Below are 21,569 nucleotides of genomic sequence, written 5' to 3' on the forward strand. Positions count from 1 at the left end.
CGACACGAACATTTCCGCGAACATTCCGCAATCTTGTTCGCAACTTTGGCCATACACCATACGAACTTTTGGCCGAACATTAGTTCTCTTTTAGACAGCGATGAATACGGGCAACAATTGTGCTGCAGCAATATTGCTCGCTGTGGCAATTAAGCGTAAAAAAAGAGAGAAGATCACAAAAAAAGAATTTGGTGCAAATAATGGTTTAAAAAACGAGCAGTTCTTGGACAAAGTGAGCTTATTAAAGAACTGGAATTCACGTCACAAAATGATTTTAAAAATTACGTTCGTATGAGCAAGGCAACATTTGACACAACTTTTACAAAAAATTTTACCACTCATAACGAAACGGGATACAATAATGAGAGACTATTTATTTTTTTTATAACTGTATCCTTTGTGGCATCAGGATCTACTTCTTTTAATTTTTCGATTAAAGTCGCATAATCATTATTCTTTTTAATTCTATTACAATAATCTTTGCTTTTTACTTGCCACAATGATGCCAAAGATTTATACATTTCAATAAATTCACTCAGAAATTTTTTATTGTCCATTTTACTTTTCCGCGCACGTCTGTTCCGTTCAGAAATTACTACGATTATGAGCTATTTCGCCATACATGCACGAACAGTTCGCGCAAATGTTCGCCAAAAATTAAAATATTTTGATTTTTGGCGAACATTTGCGCCAACTTGCAAACACCACCATACACGACAGAAAAGGTCGCAGAAACATGACATAACGGGAATGTTCGCGGACATGTTCCTGTCGTGTATTTGGCGCTTAAGTTCTTTGTTTCCATTCCATACCATTCTCACCAACACCAATACACAGATTTTGACAATTTGAACAGACATATTTTGTTGCTTTACAGATGAGCCAACCTACCATGATCACATCTGACGTTTACCGAATAGCTTGTGTGCGTAAATAAAATGATTTTCGCTTTGCGATAACTTTTGCTAAATTTATTTATTTTTCAGAAAATAAGCAAAGTAGTAATCTCTAGCGTTAAAAAAAAGTGTGGTACTTAAAGAGCATACTATTTTGGCTGAAAATGTCCTTTATTGAAGGTCCCACCACATCGAAGGACACCTCCTTTGATTCCTTCTACACTGAGGTTAGTATATGTATGTACGTTATTATTATCAAATACATAACTGAACGAAAATTATATGTTATATGTATAAATAATTAGTAATTGCTGATGAATAGCACAGTTTACAGTTTTGTGCACTGGAAAAGTCTTAGTTTATTCGCGGGAATTGGAAAACTTTTGCAAACACCCCTACACACTCCTTATAGCAATGGGAATGGAGTATATGCGGAGGAAGAATATTTCCGTGAATAATGTTTTTAAGTAAACGTACAATAATGCTTTCATAAATAAATATCCGGAAGGTCGGGTATTCAGATATTTGTGCTGCGCAAAAATGTCAGGCAGCCGACATTTTATCAAACAAATGGGCCAGTACCAGAGCATCCCGGCTTAATATCCTACAAACGCTTTCACACCTCAACACTTCTAAAGTCCATTGGATTGTTTTTGATTGAAAGTCATCCACACATAAAAGTTTTGTATATGGAGTTGTAAATTAACTACTGTTGTAGCAATGTAGCCACAATCTTTAGAACGGGCGTTCGGATTCTATTTCAATACTAGGGAACTTCTTGCTGATTTAGACACAGATTTCGGCTCCGAATATTTGATTACGGATGCCCGTTCCCACTGTTTTGAATCGAATTTTTAGAATGGTGCTTACACTTCCAATTTCGTCTCCGACTAATCAAGTTTTAGGGTTCCGATTCCTGTATACTCGCTTTCGTAACTGCCCTCATAGGTACTTATAATTCACCTTTGATATAAATGGCCCCTTATGTAGTTCCATTTTAAAAGCGTCGTGTTCGTAGAGACACTATACCTTAAAAATTTATCTAATTGTGTATTTACCTGATTAATCATATTTTGGACCATTTCACAGGTTAAAGAAATTGAAAAACGCGATTCTGTTCTAACCTCTTCTCAACAAATTGATCGTTTACTTCGTCCAGGTTCCACATACTTCAATCTCAATCCATTCGAGGTACTACAGATAGAGCCTGAAGCCACCGTTGAAGAAATCAAGAAACGTTATCGCACACTCTCAATATTGGTGCATCCGGATAAAAATCAGGACAATAAGGACCGTGCACAAACAGCGTTTGATATTATAAATCGTGCATGGAAGACATTGGAAAATGATGTTACACGTAAAAAGTGTTTGGATGTTTATGAGGAGGCGAAAGAGCGTACTGATCACATGGTTAGTAAATAATAAAATAACACATTTGTTTGTAGATAGTATACCTAGCTGTACTTATAAACTGAGTATTTTAACTTTGTTCTCATATTAGAAAATTGGTAGGTATAGGCTAGATACCCTGTAGTTCTGCTGGTCAGCAACTATGCTGGAGAATTCTCATACCCGTCATAGCAGGGGGGTTTATTCATATTTTTTATTTGTTATAAATGTGGAGAATTGTTTTTAAAAATCTAAAGTAAAAGTTTTGAAATATGTTAATGAATATTTTAAAATACTTCTCGAATTTCCACTTCGAAAAGTTTTTCAAGATAATTCGCAGTTTTCATATCTTTCTAATTAATGAAAATAAATAAAAAGTTACTGATAAAATGTGTTTTAATTGATTTAATTTTTATTCGATATAGATCGCGGAAAAACGAAAGAAACTGCGTAAAGAAAGTAAAGGTTTCGAAAGCATACCCGAAGATGATCCAGCAAAATATAAACATGCCATATATGTTATGGTAATGAAATTATTTGCCGATATGGAACGACGTCGACAGCAATTGGATCAACGCGATCAAGAGGAGCGTAAACGTAAGCGCGAAGCTGAAATAGAGGAGGAAGAAAAACGTAAAGCAGAGTTGGAGTGGCAAAAAAATTTTGAAGAGTCACGTCAGCATCGTGTGAACAGTTGGCACGATTTTCAGTCTGGTGCGAGTAAATCGAAAAAGTCGAAAAAGCAGAAACGCATGCATGGCATGATTGTACCACCTAAATTTAAACCAGAATCACGATAAACTACAAAACACATGCACGTTTAATACAAAATTTATTTTTTTAACATTACTCTTACACGTAAGTTAATAACAACAACATAACAGGTAATCAATCTGTAACGACTTGCTTATGTAATACATAAGCATACCTTTTAACTGCTTAGTTATACACGTTTAATACTTCGACACGGTGATTATGTTAGTGTTCATACATAAATCAATCGCAAAAAAAAAAAAAAACAATTGCCACTTGACTTTTACAATTTTTTTTTTTAAAGAAACGAATCATTTTGTAAAATATAGCAATAAACCGAATATGAAAATAATGAAATAAGAAACTATGTACTTGTAAAATTTAGCTTTATTTTCTTTTTTAACTTTTTTTTTAACAAATCACAATGCTGTATACAAACTGGCCGTGAAGACTATATCTCGTTTAATGGCAGTTGAAGCATCTTCCATTTTGCTCTGAAGTGCTGGATTTCCAATACGTATGGCAGCAGTTTTAACATCGCGTAACGTTTCATCTAGCTGTTGTATGCAGCGAACAATTATGCCTTCCTGCACTTCGGTAAGTTTCATTATTTCGGCGAAGGGCTAAAATCAAATGCAATTAATTTAAAAATATATTTCTTTTTGGCCGGTCAGATACTATGGCTTTAGGTTGTTTGGCCCTTGGTGTGCCGCTTTAGACTACCTGATGTAGCCCACGACGTTTGTCTCTATCCGCATAGGTAGAAAACCTGCACGATTTCGGTAGTTTAGCAGTAACGGCTGGTCGAAACACTCTAGTGCAAAATGACCAACCATTTTATATGCTTCAATATGTTTGTGTGAAAAGTCAAACAAAATTTTTTAAGGTCATCATCATGTGACATTTTTTTTTTTTGATTTGATATCGAAATGGCAAGTTAACCCTACGAAGTTTCTGGGTTGAATATCTAAATTTTCAACCCACGAAATTTTTATTTTAAACCCTTCATGTCAGGTAAAACTCTGCATTAACAAGCTTACTTTCTGCAAGTGCGGCTTATTAAGTCAATCTTTAACCAATGTAGAGATGGTATACACAAAATTCCTATTGACACCGAAAAATAACATTTTTATAATAAATAATTTCACGTAAATAGGCAATTTTTTAGAATTAGTTTCTCAAGGAAGCTTTGTTTGCATGGCATTCCGGTCTTGTCTTTTCGTGTGAACGGTCGTACGGTGTCATCCTCGGCTCAACGTCAATCTTCGGGCGTTTTTGCGTTGAGTGGAAAATTAAAATAGGGGTCAAGGTTGGCTTCGGTGCTTCCCTCGGGCGTTTAGGCGGAGTTGGGAGATGCAGTGCTTTACTGTCCTGGATTCAGGGTGGTGGTTTTGCACTCCCAACAGGAATCAGTGAATTTATAATTGCATATTAAAAATTAAAACCTGGCGTGGTGCCATAAAAAAAACCAACTCGCTTTATATATAACGCATCATAACGGGACTTAAAAAAACATGGCGACAAGCCACATTGATACACCGCATTTACATACATAAAAGAAATAAGGTATAAATACTGGCATGGTGCCATTTTAAAAAACCAAATTAATTTTATACATATAACTAAACACGACGACATGCTGCTCCCCCAGCGGGTAAGGGGGTCAGAATATACCCCGGTAGGTATGCCTGCGAAAGAGGCGACTAAAATACCAGATTCAAGGGGTGTGTAGCGCAACCCTTCAGGTTGCCAGCGCAATATATAGCTTCTTCAAACCCAATTGTCAACCTCACCTATCCGCGGCGAATCCTGTTTCACTAACAGATTAGGTTACTCCCCGAAGGCTTTGGGGAGTGTTATCGATGTGATGGTCCTTTGTCGGATACAGATCCGATACGCTCCGGTAACACAGCACCATTAAGGTGCTGGCCCGACCATCTCGGGAACGATTTATATGGCCACATTGAACCTTCAGGCCATCCCTCCCTCCCCACCCCCAAGTTCCATGAGGAGCTTGGGGTCGCCAGAGCCTCGTCTGTTAGTGAAACGGGATTGGAGAAGCTATATGTTGCGCTACACAACCCCTTGAATCCAGGAGTCTTCCTGGACATTGCCGGGGCTTTCAATAATGTTTCTAAATGGGCGATTATGGGTGGTCTTAATTACATTAAAGTATATCCAGCCTTAACCAGATGGATCGGCTGCATGTTAAATTGCAGGAAGATTACATCACAATGGGGATTGTACGAGGCCACGAAATCAGTGGACAGGGGCACGCCGCAGAGGGGGACGCTATCACCTTTGCTGTGGACGCTGGTCCTCAACCAACTTCTCAGGCGATTCGATGAGGGACCCGTAAAACTTACGGCTTACGCAGATGACGTTGTAATTGTCATAAGTGGAAAGTGCTTTCCAACGATTAGTTCTTTGATGGATCGGGCGTTTCGGGATATTCATACCTCGGCATCTAATGTCGGGTTGAAAGTCAATGCGTAGAAGACGCATATGGTCTTGTTCACAAAGAGGTACAAGGTCCTAATTTGGACCAGGCCTAAGTTAGGAGGGGTGACCTTACAGGAGAAACCTTGCACAAAATATCTAGGAATCATCCTAGACAGTAAGCTGTCATGGAAGCTCAACGTGGAGGAGAGGGTGAAGAAGGCCTCAACGGCACTTTATGCATGTAAAAGAATGCTGGGGTGTACGTGGGGCTTATCGCCCTCTCTTTCTCATTGGGTTTTTACAGCGATTGTAAGCCCCATTCTATACTATGGAGTTCTTGTTTGGTGGAAAGCCACACAAAAAACAACATACCTCAAAAAATTAGAGGGCGTATGCAGACTATCGATGCTTAGCATTACGGGAGCCCTGAAAACAACCCCGACGGCTGCACTGTATGCCATTCTGCGCATTGCACCTGTAGACCTGGTAGCAAATAACATAACATTAACAACTGCAACCAGTCTCGGTGCCTCTGGGCAGCTTGAGTGCCGGCCATATGGCCATAGTAGTATAGCTTCATCAATCACAAGACGAACAGACTACCTGATTCCCTATCTGCGCTTCGAGGGAGATCTTAAGGCCACAATAGAGGTGGACGGTTGGCGCAAGGGTGCTCAAATGGCGGACGAGGCGATACATGTGTACACAGATGGATCTAAAGTAGTGGAAGGAGTAGGGTGTGCGGTATACTGTGCTGATACGGAAGAAAGCACATCCTACAGGCTGCCGGATTACTGTAGCGTTTTCCAAGCGGAAATAGTAGCCGTGACAAAAGCGGTAGAAACCCTGGAAGAGAATAGCTTAAGCTGCAACCGTGTTAACTTTTATATTGACAGTCAAGCAGCAATTAAGGCAATAATCTCGCATAACACAGCATCTAAATGCGTGTTAGAGTATAAGCAGTCCCTGGTGAGAATCGGGACAGGAAGAAGCATACATCTATATTGGGTCCCAGGGCATATGGGAATAGATGGGAATGAACTAGCTACAAAGGGCACACCCCTTGAAGCTTGCTCCGTAGACGTCCCAATTAGACTGGGTGAGATTAAGGGAAGGCGAGAGGTGCCCATGATCGGCCAAGCAGGAAAGGCGTGGGTTCAAGCGCGGGGCTGGAAAGTGTCTGAAGATTATGTGTAGGTCTTACAACCTTAGACTAACAAAGTTGCTTCTATCATTAAAAAGAGAGGACTGTAGACTCATGACGGGTATTCTGACTGGACACTGTCATCTGGCGTCACATGCCTTTAAATTAGGCTTGGTCAGTGATAGCAGATGTAGGAAGTGCGGGCTGGAGGAGGAAACGATCGAGCACGTTCTGTGCTCGTGCCCTGTGCTTGCCAGGCTAAGACTCCAGCTATTGGGATTGATACAGCTGTCAGATCTAAAAGCAGCAAGTGGCTTAAGTCCTAGGAAGCTTCTAGTATTTGCCAAGAGGACGGAGTTATTTTATAACATAGGTCCTGGTTTTTGATAGGGTTTTTCAGTTTGGTCGTTAAAACAAACTTCTGGTAACACTACGGACTCAATCAGTCTATGTGAGGTCCTAATGGACCTGCCAGTTCAACCTAACCTAACCTATGTATATCATAAAAAACTTTTCAGTAGAGTAGTTTCAGTTTCAGCGCCCTTAATGCCTCATATTAATGAGAGTGAACATAAGCAGATTACGTTCGGCTTCGTCACATAGCGCATATTTATCACACTTCATTTTTTTGAGTTTTTATTAATGGCGGATCTACTTGAGATCTCTTAGGAAAAATTATTTTCTTGTTTCAATTAACAATATTGACATACCTTGTTACGAGCCCATTCGTACACCACTTCAAGCAAACCAAAGTTGAGACGGTTATCTGACTCTATAACTGCCTTGTGTCGTAGTTCCTCGGCTAATATAGTGTCGTTGATTTCTTCAAATTCTTTCACGCACTTATTAATCGTAAAATTTAAAACGTTTACATAGTTGTAAAAAAAATTAAAAAAAATGTTTACCTTTTTTAATTTTTCCGGAATAACTGGTTCGCCTTGGATTTTACCTTGAAATACCAAGCCTGAAAGCAGTGCGGAAATCTCAGCTGGTTCCAGATCATTAAACATATTGCACAATATCAATTCTGTGATTAGGAGTTCATTCTGTCCCATTTCACAAGCAACTTTCCCTTTTAAGGTAACTGTAAAGTAGTTATATTTGTTAGAAATATGAAATGAAAAGCTCCATTAAAACATTTTTTAATGAAAATTTCTTATCAATTGTCTATTATCTATTGTAACTTAACCCTCTGTGACTGACATGAATTAAGTTTCCCTATTCCACTGACGTGGTAGTCCACCAGACACTATTACGATAGCTTATATTTTCTCGTCTAATTTTGCAAACGTATTGAAAGTATTCCTGTTTTAAGTTCCAAAGTTATTTATTGTATTTTTTTTTATAATTCAAAAAGTCAATTCATTTTAAACGGTATTTATTTACATGGCTCAAATTGACCTTGAAAAATGTATATCTATAAAAAAACCACAAAAATATTCCATATTATATATTATTTTTTTTCAACAAAAGCTTTTACTAATTTTAGTGCACATTACAGTTCATCAATCTTTCAAAAAAGAGAAAAATTCAGCGGTTAAATAAAAAGATATTTCATGTCAAACATGCCGATATGCATTTTATAGTTAAGGCTTCCAAAAGCTTTTATCCCGGATGAAGTTCTCTTAGAACAGTGAGGGCGATCATTAATGCCTGAGTAAACCATCAGAACAAAATAAACTAGAAATATAAGATATCGAAACAACTTCACTGACGCGGACGTTAAAAAATTATGACTTAAACTTTTTTTAAACACTGAGATGGTTGTCTCCCAAACACCTACCTTAAAACTGACGTGGTTGACTCGTATACACTTTTCCGCTCAAAACAACGCATGTGCTCCCTTCAATCGCTTTCAACACACTAACTTACGCATGAGTATGCAATATGAAGGTAAAGAGAGAGCGTGAGGAGAAGTGTGTAAAATAACAGGGCAAAATCTATTTTTCTGTTTATTGGTGTCTCTCAGACTACCACGTCAGTCGCAGAGGGTTATTTAGTTAATTTACTGTTATATTTTTAAATATTACATTTTTTGTTTTCGTTACTATTTTTTTGATCTTATGCTGTTTTGACTAGCACTTTAAAATAATTTTGTCAAATTGTTGTGCTGGAAATTAAATAATAAAATACAAAAATACACCGAGAAAAAAAAATAAATAAAAAGCTATATGGCTACATCTTATTTAAACCACTTACCCTCATCGAAATCATCAATATATTTTAGCGCACGCAAAACCTCCAATTTATTACAATAATCCGGATAGAGAGAAAGATTTTTGGTCGAATTTTTAAATTTTAACTCCTCAATACGTCGCTCAAGCACCTTGCGTTCATAAACCGTAGCGAATTCTTGCTCAAAGCCAGCTATATTCGTATGAGGTAATACCGTGAGTAGTTGCTGCCATAAATGTTCTGTGTAACGTATTTGTGCCAATTCATTATCATCGCTTATATTAACTTCTTTGGAGAGATTAATAAACTTTAACGTTTCTGGTTTATCGATATAGCTTTGATTGAGTTGTTGTAATTCACTGACCGCTTTAACCACAGTTGCACCTGGTGGTGAATCTTTAAAACGTTCAATTTGTCGTTGCTCCCAATTACGTATGATTACATCCCCATCAACTTTGATGATGTTTTTTGTAATGTGAACCACATCTATTGCTGTTATATCGATTACGCTATGACCGCCAATGCCTTCCGGCTGGAAAAATTTGTACTGTGGTGTTAGTGATACCATTTTGTAATAGATATCGCCGCGATGGAAGGTGTCCTTTTTTGTAAATTTTAGAATAGCCATTTAAAAAGTTGATTGTCACGTTTTGTTTTTTTAAATAGTTTTTACCTTATGATCGCTTGTATTAAATTGATGGTCTAGCACTAATAGTCTATAAACTATATCCTTTCCTTGTGTGGATTTTATAGCGAGTATTATACCCAATTTATTATAGTGCCTACTTTGTGTAATTATAAGTACACGACCAACTTTCATTTCTTTCGCCACCTTAGGTTGTGCTAAAAAAAATTTCTATATACAGAGAAAAGGAAAAAAATAAATACTTGGTTATATGTATGTGGAAAACCATATGCAGTGAAATTACTTGGGAAAAGGGCAAAAAAGTACCAAAAGCAGTTACCAAATAGCAACCTACATAGGGCACAAATAGGTTCAAAAAATGCAGCTCAAATAACGAATGTATTCGGCTGGGTATAGTACATACATATATATTACATTACGAGTTCTGAATATCACTTTCTACCGTCTGACCCCTTATAATACCTGTTATATAAGCTTGAAAAAAAATCTAATTATACAATGAAAACTAGGAAAAAATGCAATAAACTTGAACAAGAAAAAAACGGATACTGATTCCGAATTCATACAGAGAGTTTATAACATAGTTAATATTTAAAAATTCATGACCTTAACATAATAATTTAATTTCCAAAAATTCAATAACTTGATTTTTGTTTAAGAGAAACTGAAACGAAAGAAACATTTACTGGTATATTGCAATGGTATCATCACCGATATTTGAACCGCGAATAGCACGGTACAGTAACTACAGTAGCCTTAACCCTTCTTTGCATGGTGATGGAAATTTCCATCACAACATTTAGCTATCAAAAAATTTAGCACCAAACATATGTATTGTAGTTTTTTTGCATCTGGCATGTCTGTTGACATCTTATAAACAGTTGGTAACATCCCTGGTAAATAAAAAGCTCGCGACGCCATCAATATAACGGTTTAAAGTTGACATTGTACAGCTTTTTGTGGTTGGAAGCGAAGTGCAATTTCGCGAATTCTTTAAATAATTTGAAAGATATTTTCATAAAAAAAGACAATTATGAGTGTGAAAAAAGTTTGTTTTTATGTTTTCATTACTTTCTGTAAATTATATAAGGCATATCCCGCATAATCTGACCAAAACGATGTGACAGAAATTTACATCACTGTGCAGTTACTCTACGTTTAGTGCGAGTGAAATTGTGGTGTGTTATTGTTACGTTTTATATTTTTATTTTAGAGAAACCTAACCGATCGGGAGATTGAACTTTATTTTAACTATTTAGAAGACGGTGGGCTATCAGAAGATGATCTTGACGAAAATTCTGACGATGAGTGTTGCGATGCAGATGATGTAATAAGAGTTTTACAAGCGGAGAGCGACGATTGTGACGAAGCAGATGAAATTTTTGAAGATGATCCCTCTTTTTTACAGGAGAACAATTCGGAAGAACAAGAAACTACTCCTTCATCTTCATCTCTGATTAATTTGGCCACTTTTTCTTTTGATATACAGACAATCACCTTTATCGCGAAGTTCACGAGGAAGTGTTCGTCTTCACTTCTTTTGTTCGGGTGAACTTTTTCCGCCTATCGGCAATTTCGGGCGAACAAAAGTTCACTTCGAAACAGCTGATGCTCTATTGCGAATTGGCAGTGAACAAATAATATACTTACAATTGTGTAAATTTTGTAACCAAGCATATATTTCCTTAGAATCAGGCATGCTTAACGAACGAAACGATATCATTTCGTTACGATAATCAACGTTAATAAACGAAACGAAGTCATTTCGTTTCGTTTATTAACGTTAAGAACGCCAAATTAAAGTTAATTTGACGATCTTAACGTTAATAAACGAAACGAAGTGACTTCGTTTCGTTTATTAACGTTGATTATCGTAACGAAATGATATCGTTTCGTTCGTTAAGCATGCCTGCTTAGAATACAACAAAAATATAAATAAAAAATTAATAAACTAATGTTTAGTATTGTCTTCGTTTTTTTCGCATATGGAAAAAGCGTTGGAAAGGACCATGAAGTGGGTCTTAGGTAATCTTGTTTCAGTGAGGTGATCAACATTTTGGAACCGTTGCTTTGTCCACAATGGATAACTTGGCCGACTGAAACGTTGTATAAAAAAAAGAATTTACATACTAGCAATACAGGAATTTCACTTTTTCCGCTCAGCTTACGATTGTGCATTATTTATTGATTTATTTCTAATAATAGAAGTACATATAATTATAAGAGTATCAAATTTCAAAACAAAAAATTAATTCCATTTTGTTTTCCTCTCGTTCGCCTGTAAAATATAAGTGAACAAATTTTGGTTTCCCCGCTGTTCATTTCGCCCGAACAAAGAGTTGCCGATAAGGTGAAATCTTTTTCAAACATGAAAAATTGTTTCGTCACCCTCCGCGATAGGGTGAATATTTTCGGGTGAAAATAAAACTCGCGATAAGTGTAAATATCAGGCTTTATAAAATCCGGCCGGTAATTCAGCATCTCAATGAGAGATGTGCGCCACAAAGGTAGGGCACGAGTTCTTGGATTCTTTACAAAAAAAAACTCAACAAAGGAATGTACCTAAGAAAATTTTGCTTACATTGGCTCAGTTTCGAAATGAAGTCGCCTTTGTGTTATGTAACAAAGGACCCTGTACAAGTGCTAAAAGAGGGCGCCCAAGCAACAGTATTCTTAAAGAGGAATTGACAACAAAGAGAAACAAGGGTTCCCCAGCTCCAAAGATATAAGATAGGATGGTTTCGATCATATACCGAAAGTAGGTGGCTCACTTCGGTGCAAATACCCTAAATGCAAGGGTATTCTACAATTTCTTGCAGCAAATTTGGAGTTAGTTTGTGTCTTAATGAGAAAAATAATTGTTGATGACGATAATTATGTCATCAATAAAATGTGATACAAAAATATATTGCATACAGAGGTTTTATATGTTTTGTACTAAGGTTAACATGCTTATTTGCATGATGATGGAAATTTCCATCATACAGTTTTTTTTGTTATTTCAGAAAAAAAAAAACACTAGGATTTTTTAAACATTTTTCTGTGAATATAGAGCTTGAATTATATCACCCAGATTTTTTTCACATAAAAATAAAAAATCATGCAAAGAAAGGCTATATTGCTTGAATTTGTTTTCTTGCATATTTCAGTTTATCTAATTTTTAAACTAACACAATTGAGACATTCTGTCTAAATATTTTTGTGTATTGTGTAGATTTGTTTTTCGCGAAGTTCTTTTCATTGCGAATAAGAAGTTTTTTTTGTTTAAACTCGGATAAATGCTTCCTAGACTTAAAGTTGATTAGAGTTTAGCCTTCCCACTTTTTTCGATAACATAAAGCTTTGTTGCTCATCTCAGCTTAATCGGCCGAAGGGAGAGGGTTAAACTCTAGTCAACTTTAACTGAGGTTCAAAGTCGCACCGAAAAATGGGGCATAAGAATAAGTCAGCTCAACTTGCTCTGCTAAAAATATCATGACAAAAATTGTATCATGTTATATATACATACATACATACATTTATACAAGCTTTTAAAAATATTCCAATAATTCGATTAATCGAGTATTCGATTTTGGTTTTTTTGTACGTTATATCGCCTAATTTCACCAAACGAGCAGTTGATTTATATAGATTATTCGAATAATTATTCGATTTTCAAAATCGAATTTCGATTTTGTATGAAGTGTTCAAAGAAATTACGTTAACGCCATGCATGTATCATATATTTCTTCTTTTTTAATTCGATCCATTAGTAGATATAGATATATTTCCGATTCCGACGGAAAAACATAAGTAGACTTACATAACTTTCGGGAAAAATCAATGTGTTGGTAAGAAGACCAAAGAATTATACAAAATTCGACCGTTTTTACAATTTTTGGGAACCTTATTGGGGTCATCGCAAATATTTTTAACTTTCTACTGTGAAAAGTACGCTCTAAATCAAACGAGCTGTGATGAATGACGATCGGCTGACATAACAGCTTTGAAAAATAATTTTTCGAATTTACGAATTCGCCTTGGACAAGAGCTAAATATGTCCCGGGGAGTGGCAGTTTTCATTGTCAGTAAGATACTTCAAATGCGATTTTTTCATAGATATGTCGACTATAGCTTCGTGATTTCTTGATATGTAGTTTGGGAGATATTACGGAATATTTTTGGGATTTTTCGGTCTCCAAAACCATCCCGAAATTGGCCCAAGTGATCCCCAAATTACCACGGGGGAACCCCGAAATAGTCCCCAAGATCATCAGGAAATCACCAAAAGTTGACCGCGAATTTACCACAGAAGAACTACGAAATAAATCTCATATGATCCCGAAATAGTGATAACTAAATAACCCTAGGAGAATACCGAAATAGACTCGAAGATCATCAGGAAATGACCACAAATTGAGGCCGAGATGACCTCGGAAGAACCACGAAATAGTCCTCAAATAATCCCAAAAACATATAAAACTATACCAAAATAAGCCCGAAAACTACTGCCAGCGTTTTTTAGGCGGAAGTAGTAGTCGTAATCCCTCGGAGCTTGCTACATATACGTTCAAATTAGATTGGGCGAGATTCAGAAAGGCGAGAGTTGCACCTGATCGAATAAACAGTAAAGGCGGTTGTCGAAGATCATGTGTAGGTCTTACAACCTTAGACCAACAAAGTTACTCCTATCATTAAAGAGAGGACTCTAGACTCATGACGGGTATTATTTGCAGAAAAAACGTGCTCTTATGGAAATAAACACATCTATGGTTAGGTGCAATCAGTGGCGGATCCAGGGAGTGGGGAGTGGGCGAAGGGTGCGATCTCCCCCCCCCCCCCCCCCGCTCTGATCTGGAACTTATGAAAATTATAAGTTTGTTTTAATTACATATAACATTTTTAAATTTTTAGCTTATCTCCCCCTCCCAAATCGTGCTGGATCCGCCCCTGGGTGCAACATCTAGGAATAAAAACACACGCATTTAATTTAGATTATCTTCAAGGCAAAGAGTAAATGGCTGTTTTACATTGCAAAATTGTTTTATAAAAAAAAAAATACTTTTTAAGGGCAGGTGTTAAACATTCTTTAATAAAGAAAATTGCTCTGTGTGAAAGGCATAGTTTTTTTTATTTAATTAAAAGTATTTCATAAAACTTCTGTGTAAAATTAGTACCTATGACTTGGAAGTAAATAAGCCTTTTTTGCTTATAGGTAAATTTAAAAAAAAAATTCGTTTGGTCCTAGGCGAGTGTTGTACTGTGAAATCACTTAATGCTAAGAAGTGTCAATTTAAAATGTATGTATTTTTAATATATTTCTATAAACATACCATAAGACGTTGACGCTCAGTTATGTACTCTTGTGCGAGTTCATAGAACCGGCACAACGGCTGCAGATGCTCACCCAATTCAGGCATTTGAGAAAATTTATCTTGCGCCACTTCTAATTGTTTCTTTTGTATTGGTAATTGTAATTTCTGATTGAATTCTTTGAAACTGAATTGTATAATATCTTCAACTTTTATACTTTCTATGCGCAAGCAAGTTAATATAACAGCATAACGTAGTATAAATTGTGATTGTAGCTTTTCTGGTTGACCCAATATCATTGAACGTAACTCCATTGCTGGTGGAACTTGCATTTTACAAATTAATATGACTGTACCATTAGCATCATGTCCACGACGTCCAGCACGTCCAGCCATTTGTATATATTCCCCTGGTTTTAAACCACGTACTTCCAATCCATCATATTTACGGTGTGAATCAAAAATAACGGTACGTGCTGGCATATTAACACCCATTGCAAATGTTTCGGTAGCAAAGAGCAGCTTAACCAAACCTGATTGAAATAGCATTTCAACAATTTCCTTTAGTATAGGCAGTATGCCACTATGATGTACACCAATGCCACGCTCTAATGAGTCTTTGAGTGTAAGGACTTGTGGTAATTGACGATCAGGTGGTTTGAGTTTTTGTAAGCATTGTAGGAAGAACTTCTGTACTGAACCTTTTTCACGTGCAGTGTTTAGGTCAACTGATTGTAGAGTCTGAAATGAAATGCTAAATTGCTGAGTAAGAAAATATTTATATATAGTTATGGAGTTCACGAGGTCATCTATTTTGTTTGCTTTATGTCGAAATCAAAATTTAGAAGAACGTGAAAAATTAAATGAAAATAGTTTTACCCCGTCTAAAAACTTCAACAATAAAAAAAGGGGATCAACGCTGTAAAAGCTGCCCCAAAATAGAAAGAAAAAACGCATTTAAATGAAAACGTCAAAACATTATCAATTTCAAAATGTTGTTGTTGTTTTAGCAGTGCTTCGCCCCATCCCATAGGTGCGACCGATTGTCATCAATATCCTCTAACGGGAGACCAAGAAAACTTGCTGTTTCAGCTGGGGTGGACCATAATGAGAGGGGTGTTAGAGGCGTTGGTTCCACATTACAAATAAAGAGATGGTTGGTGTTATGTGGGGACACATTGCAAGCGGGGCATACATTATGTATGTCGGGGTTGATTCTGGATAGGTAAGAGTTTAACCTGTTACAGTAGTTACAAGTTGAGCTAGAGTGACTCGTGTTTCCCTGGGGAGTGTGCGTCCCTCTTCCGTAAGTTTTAGGTACTGTTCTTTGAGTACTGGATTCACTGTGTAATTCCCGGCATAAAGATCCGACGCCTGTTTGTGGAGTTCACTGAGAACCTGCTTGTGTTTTTTTGGCTTCATACGGCTGAGTTCGCAGGTGCCGTATTTCCCCATAATGCTTACGGAGATGACTCCTTAAGCCCCTAGGCGGTGTTGGATCATCAAACAGATGCCTGTTGGGATGCCCAGGTGGTTGGGTATTCAACTGGAACTGTTTGGTTGGGGAGTATTCTCGCCTCATTATGTAGATGGTGGGGTTAATTTCAAAATGCATTGAACATTTATGGAGTAGGCAGCTGAATATAATTGATTGACGCCAGTTGGGAGATGAAGATTCCTTCCACCTGTCTCCCAGCTAATTGGAGTACTCCTTCTTGTGCCTCAAGATGTCGAGTGGTCACATAACATGACCTAGCTGAAGCTTTTGGGATTTTATAAGTTTTACAACATTAATATCTGCGTAAAGCCCCAACATCTTCCCATTAAACCCCTTCAATACATACCAAGGGCCATTCCATCTCTCATCTATAATTTCAAGCTTTACCGGGATTCAAGGGTTTGTGAAGCGTACCTTTACAAGAGATTGTCAGTGCAATTTATAGCTCCTCAACCCTTTTGTCCACCTCACCTATCCGTAGCACAAGCAGCCGAAAAGCGCTAATCGCATTCAAATATTGACTAAACAAAACTGTAACTGTAAAACCGCTTACTGAAGATTTAGTCGAGTATTATGAAGGTGCGCAGTCCTTTTCCTGGTATGAGTCCCGCACGCTCGGCAAATATTAAAGTTTAGGATATTCACATACCTGCAAATTAATATCACAGCGATTGCGCGACAATGTAAACGCCACAACCGGCATTTTTTCATTGCGCTTCAAAAAGTCTATTAGCCCGATCCACATATTTTGATCTTGTTTGGCGCTTACAAAAATTTTCCCGCCGCCACCTTGACCGGCTTTTGATTTGGATTGCATTTCCTTCTTGCGTTCTACGGCCTTTTCATAATTTTGCTGAAGGAATTTACCATCGGCATCTACTAACAGGAATATATCATCCTTACTCTTGCCACCACATCCCGTATAAAGGTAATGCATTAGTGGGACAGGTCGTTTTAGAGTGCTTATCACATACACCTTACGTTTCTTGGTACTGCCAACCCAATCAGCTAACTCCATTGTATTTGGCACCGTTGCACTTAGCATAATTATATTTACATGATCCGGCAAAAGTATAATGACCTAAAATGAATTGCAGAAAATACGTTTAATATAGTAAATAACAAATAAGAGCAGAAACATTACCTCCTCCCAGACATGGCCACGTTCGGGATTATTTATATAATGTACTTCATCAAAAATTACATATTCGAGATCCCGTGTAATTTCACTACCACAGTAGAGCATTGAGCGGAGAATTTCAGTGGTCATAATTAAACACGAAGCCGTGGGATCAATTTGTAGATCGCCCGTAATGAGACCAACGTCTTTAAAAGTCTTTTTAAAGTCCCGATATTTTTGATTGGATAACGCTTTGATTGGTGATGTATATATTGTGCGTGTTAGATCACGTTGAGACAAAGCTATCGCATACTCTGCCACCACTGTCTTTCCCGCTGATGTATGCGCCGCAACGAAAACATATTGACGCTCTTCCAATTTGATAATTGCTTGCTTCTGAAACACATCCAATTCGAATGGATAGGTCATGGCGGGACATGGTATACGCTCTTTAAAATTTGTTATAGGTTGTGAGATATCTAGCATTTCTGCCCATTCGCTACAGAAAGCGGTTTTTGTATTCGTGTTTGATATTTCAAGCACAGGCTGTAATTCTGCGTTCATAATATGCTCTTCTAAATCTTTGAATTCTGTCGAGCTGGTGATCGCGGTTACCGGCGCTTCCACTGTTGGCTTTTCTGTTAGCTTAAGCCACTCTTGTACGTCAAGATCTTTTTCTAAATTTTCAAGCAGATTGACTTTATCTTGTTTTGTCGACGTGCCACCCCTACTCGTATTGGTTTGCCTATTACTATCTTCAAACTTATAGCCTTTATGAAAACCTGGTGGCAATGTCAGCAGCTCCGCACCCAAATCTATGTCAATATTTAGTTTTTTTATATTCCGTGTTGGTTCGTCAAGTCCTCCTGGCCAAAAGGGGAAATTCATGGCAGATCCACGTGTTGCCTCCTCCAAGAGGCCGGGTTCACGTCGCATCGATGTGGAATTGCATGCATCCGCACCAACATCTTCCAAATCTACTTCGATGAATTCAACGATGTCCCCAGTGATGAAGTCTCGCCGAGGCACCAATTTAGTGCTTGCGGCACCTCTTGGTATATGCAACAGTCGCATTTCATCAAATCGACGTGGTATTATTTCCGGCAGTGGGTTATGAATTGGTAATTCAGGACTAATAATATAATTCCGTAATTTTTGTATATTTTCATCCATTTTAGCAGATGTTGAACTTTTTGATGGGTTGTTTACGAATGTCGTGTAAAATGAACAGGGAACTATAGATTTCACCATGGTTCAACCATGGTATAAATCATGGTTCAATTATGTACAGGTTGGCTCATCTCATCAGCTGATTTTATTTATGTCATTGCATGGTCGAAGGGATTGTCAAAAGGAGATAGCAAACTCAAAATAAAACCAACACATTGGCAACATTTTACTTATACATACAAAAACTGCTAAGTTTTATGTTTCCATTCCATACCATTCGCACCAACAGCAATACACAGATTTTGACAATTTGAACAGACATGTTTTGTTGCTTTACAGATGAGCCAACCTGTATATAGTTGAACCATGGTATAAATATTACAAGTTAAAACCGGCGAGAGCCGAAATTACGTTTAAAAAAATTTTTAAATTCTCACTGCTCTCACCTTTTTATTTTTATACTCAGTTGAGCAGAGCTCACAGAGTATATTAAGTTTGATTGGATAACGGTTGGTTGTACATATATAAAGGAATCGAGATAGATATAGACTTCCATATATCAAAATAATCAGGATCCAGAAAAAATTTGATTGAGCCATGTCCGTCCGTCCGTCCGTCCGTCCGTCCGTCCGTCCGTCCGTCCGTCCGTCCGTCCGTCCGTTAACACGATAACTTGAGTAAATTTTGAGGTATCTTGATGAAATTTGGTATGTAGGTTCCTGAGCACTCATCTCAGATCGCTATTTAAAATGAACGATATCGGACTATAACCACGCCCACTTTTTCGATATCGAAAATTTCGAAAAACCGAAAAAATGCGATAATTCATTGCCAAAGGCGGTTAAAGCGATGAAACTTGGTAGATGGGTTGACGTTATGACGCAGAATAGAAAATTAGTAAGATTTTGGACAATGGGCGTGGCACCGCCCACTTTTACAAGAAGGTAATTTAAAAGTTTTGCAAGCTGTAATTTGGCAGTCGTTGAAGATATCATGATGAAATTTGGCATGAACGTTACTACTATTACTATATATGTGCTAAATAAAAATTAGCAAAATTGGATGAAGAACACGCCCACTTTTTAAAAAAAAATTTTTTAAATTCAAATTTTAACAAAAAATTTAATATCTTTACTGTATATAAGTAAATTAAGTCAAAATTCAACTCCAGTAATGATATGATGCAACAAAATACAAAAATAAAAGAAAATTTCAAAATGGGCGTGGCTCCGCCCATTTTCATTTAGTGTGTCTAGAATACTTTTAATGCCATAAGTCGAACAAAAATTAACCAATCCTTTTGAAATTTGGTAGGAGCATAGATTCTATGACGTTAACTGTTCTCTGTGAAAATGGGCGAAATCGGTGGAAGCCACGCCCAGTTTTTATACACAGTCCACCGTCTGTCCTTCCGCTCGGCCGTTAACACAATAACTTGAGCAAAAACCGATATATCTTTACTAAACTTAGCCCACGTACTTATCTGAACTCACTTTATCTTGGTATAAAAAATGGCCGAAATCCGACCATAACCACGCCCACTTTATCGATATCGAAAATTACGAAAAATTAAAAAAATTCCATAATTCTATACCAAATACGAAAAAAGGGATGAAACATGGTAACTGGATTGGTTTATTGACGCAAAATATAACTTTGGAAAAAACTTTGTAAAATGGGTGTGACACCTACCATATTAAGTAGAAGAAAATGAAAAAGTTCTACAAGGCGAAATCAACAGCCCTTGGAATCTTGGCAGGAATACTGTTAGTGTTATTGAATATATAAATAAATTAGCAGTACCCGACAGATGATTTTCTGGATCACCTGATCCACATTTGGTCGATATCGCGAGAACGCCTTCACATATACATCTAAGGGCCACTCGCTTTTAAAACCCTCATCAATACCTTTAATTTGATATCCATATCGTACAAACACATTCTAGAGTCAACCCTGGTCCACCCTAATGGCGATATCTCGAAAAGGCGTGCACCTATAGACCTAATGCCCACTCCCTCTTAAAATGCTCAGTAACACCTTTCGTTTGATACCCATATCGTAAAAACATTATAGAGTCACCCCTGGCCCACCCTAATGGCGATATCTCGAAAAGGCGTCCACCTATAGACCTAATGTCCACTCCCTCTTAAAATGCTCAGTAACACCTTTCCTTTGATACCCATATCGTACAAACATTCTAGAGTCACCCCTGGCCCACCCTAATGGCGATATCTCGAAAAGGCGTCCACCTATAGACCTAATGCCCACTCCCTCTTAAAATGCTCAGTAACACCTTTCGTTTGATACCCATATCGTACAAACATTCTAGAGTCACCCCTGGCCTACCCTAATGGCGATATCTCGAAAAGGCGTCCACCTATAGACCTAGTGCCCACTCCCTCTTAAAATGCTCAGTAACACCTTTCGTTTGATACCCATATCGTACAAACATTCTAGAGTCACCCTTGGTCAACCTTAATGCGATATCTCGAAAAGGCGTCCACCTATAGAACTAAAGCCCATTCCCTTTTAAAATACTCATTATCACCTTTCATTTGATACCCATATCGTACAAACACATTCTAGAGTCAACCCTGGTCCACCTTTATGGCGATATCCCTAAATGGCGTCCATCCATAGAACTATGGCCTACTCTCTCTTAAAATACTCTTTAATACCTTCCATTTGATACACATGTCATACAACCACATTCCAGGGTTACCCTAGGTTCATTTTCCTACATGGTGATTTTCCTTATTTTGTCTCCATAGCTCTCAACTGAGTATGTAATGTTCGGTTACACCCGAACTTAGCCTTCCTTACTTGTTTATTTTGGTGTTGTTTTCATAACAAAAATATATATCGCACTTCGTTTTGTGACGTCGTCGCGTCAAGTTCAGTTTTCCCCACAACTCAACCGCGTGTTATGAAGGGACTCATTCATAGGATCATATGCCAAAGTACTAAAGAGGAATTGTGTCGGAAAGAACTATCGAAGTGAATTTAATTTAAAATGAAAGTAAATGAAGAGGGGAAATACAA

The 21,569-nt window shown here is 37.4% G+C and overlaps 3 protein-coding genes across 4 annotated transcripts in view; 2 read left to right on the plus strand and 1 right to left on the minus strand.

Annotated features, from left to right (window-relative positions):
• The first annotated feature begins 890 nt into the window (after window positions 1-890).
• Window positions 891-4,506, plus strand: LOC137237794 (dnaJ homolog subfamily C member 8). 2 transcript variants are annotated; one of them, XM_067761975.1, is made up of 4 exons: window positions 891-925; window positions 987-1,123; window positions 1,986-2,306; window positions 2,711-3,418. In XM_067761975.1, the coding sequence occupies exons 2-4, from the start codon at window positions 1,061-1,063 to the stop codon at window positions 3,083-3,085; spliced, it is 759 nt and encodes a 252-aa protein (XP_067618076.1). In that variant the 5' UTR covers window positions 891-925; window positions 987-1,060; the 3' UTR covers window positions 3,086-3,418. The 2 variants fall into 2 exon arrangements, 1 of the variants encoding a protein (XP_067618076.1); XR_010949036.1 differs by lacking the exon at window positions 891-925 and adding an exon at window positions 3,489-4,506 and having other exon boundaries at window positions 936-1,123; window positions 2,711-3,143.
• On the minus strand, window positions 3,408-18,673 carry tst (twister). The gene is made up of 8 exons (XM_067761974.1): window positions 17,379-18,673; window positions 16,884-17,315; window positions 14,758-15,477; window positions 9,473-9,655; window positions 8,824-9,400; window positions 7,530-7,708; window positions 7,335-7,466; window positions 3,408-3,661 (listed from the first exon to the last, which is right to left on the minus strand). The coding sequence occupies exons 1-8, from the start codon at window positions 18,603-18,605 to the stop codon at window positions 3,458-3,460; spliced, it is 3,654 nt and encodes a 1,217-aa protein (XP_067618075.1). The 5' UTR covers window positions 18,606-18,673; the 3' UTR covers window positions 3,408-3,457.
• Window positions 18,674-21,525: 2,852 nt separating this feature from the next.
• LOC137237799 (uncharacterized) overlaps window positions 21,526-21,569 on the plus strand; it is an 88,766-nt gene continuing 88,722 nt past the window's right edge. The window contains exon 1 of the mRNA XM_067761983.1: window positions 21,526-21,546. Within this exon, the coding sequence (XP_067618084.1) occupies window positions 21,541-21,546 (6 nt within the window). The 5' untranslated portion in view covers window positions 21,526-21,540. The remainder of the gene's footprint in view (window positions 21,547-21,569) is intronic.

This window comes from Eurosta solidaginis, chromosome 1 (assembly GCF_040869045.1).
Source record: "Eurosta solidaginis isolate ZX-2024a chromosome 1, ASM4086904v1, whole genome shotgun sequence".
In the NCBI taxonomy this organism is placed as follows: Eukaryota; Metazoa; Arthropoda; class Insecta; order Diptera; family Tephritidae; genus Eurosta; species Eurosta solidaginis.

Excerpts from the sequence above, each read along its gene's own strand:
- LOC137237794 (XM_067761975.1), top strand. The coding sequence starts at position 1,061 with ATGTCCTTTATTGAAGGTCCCACCACATCGAAGGACACCTCCTTTGAT. Across the intron at positions 1,124-1,985 it reads TTGATTCCTTCTACACTGAG|GTTAAAGAAATTGAAAAACG; the intron begins GTTAGTATATGT and ends ACCATTTCACAG. Across the intron at positions 2,307-2,710 it reads AAGAGCGTACTGATCACATG|ATCGCGGAAAAACGAAAGAA; the intron begins GTTAGTAAATAA and ends TATTCGATATAG.
- tst (XM_067761974.1), bottom strand. The coding sequence starts at position 18,605 with ATGGTGAAATCTATAGTTCCCTGTTCATTTTACACGACATTCGTAAAC. Across the intron at positions 7,467-7,529 it reads TTCCGGAAAAATTAAAAAAG|TGCGTGAAAGAATTTGAAGA; the intron begins GTAAACATTTTT and ends ACGATTAATAAG. Across the intron at positions 3,662-7,334 it reads ACGAATGGGCTCGTAACAAG|CCCTTCGCCGAAATAATGAA; the intron begins GTATGTCAATAT and ends ATTTGATTTTAG.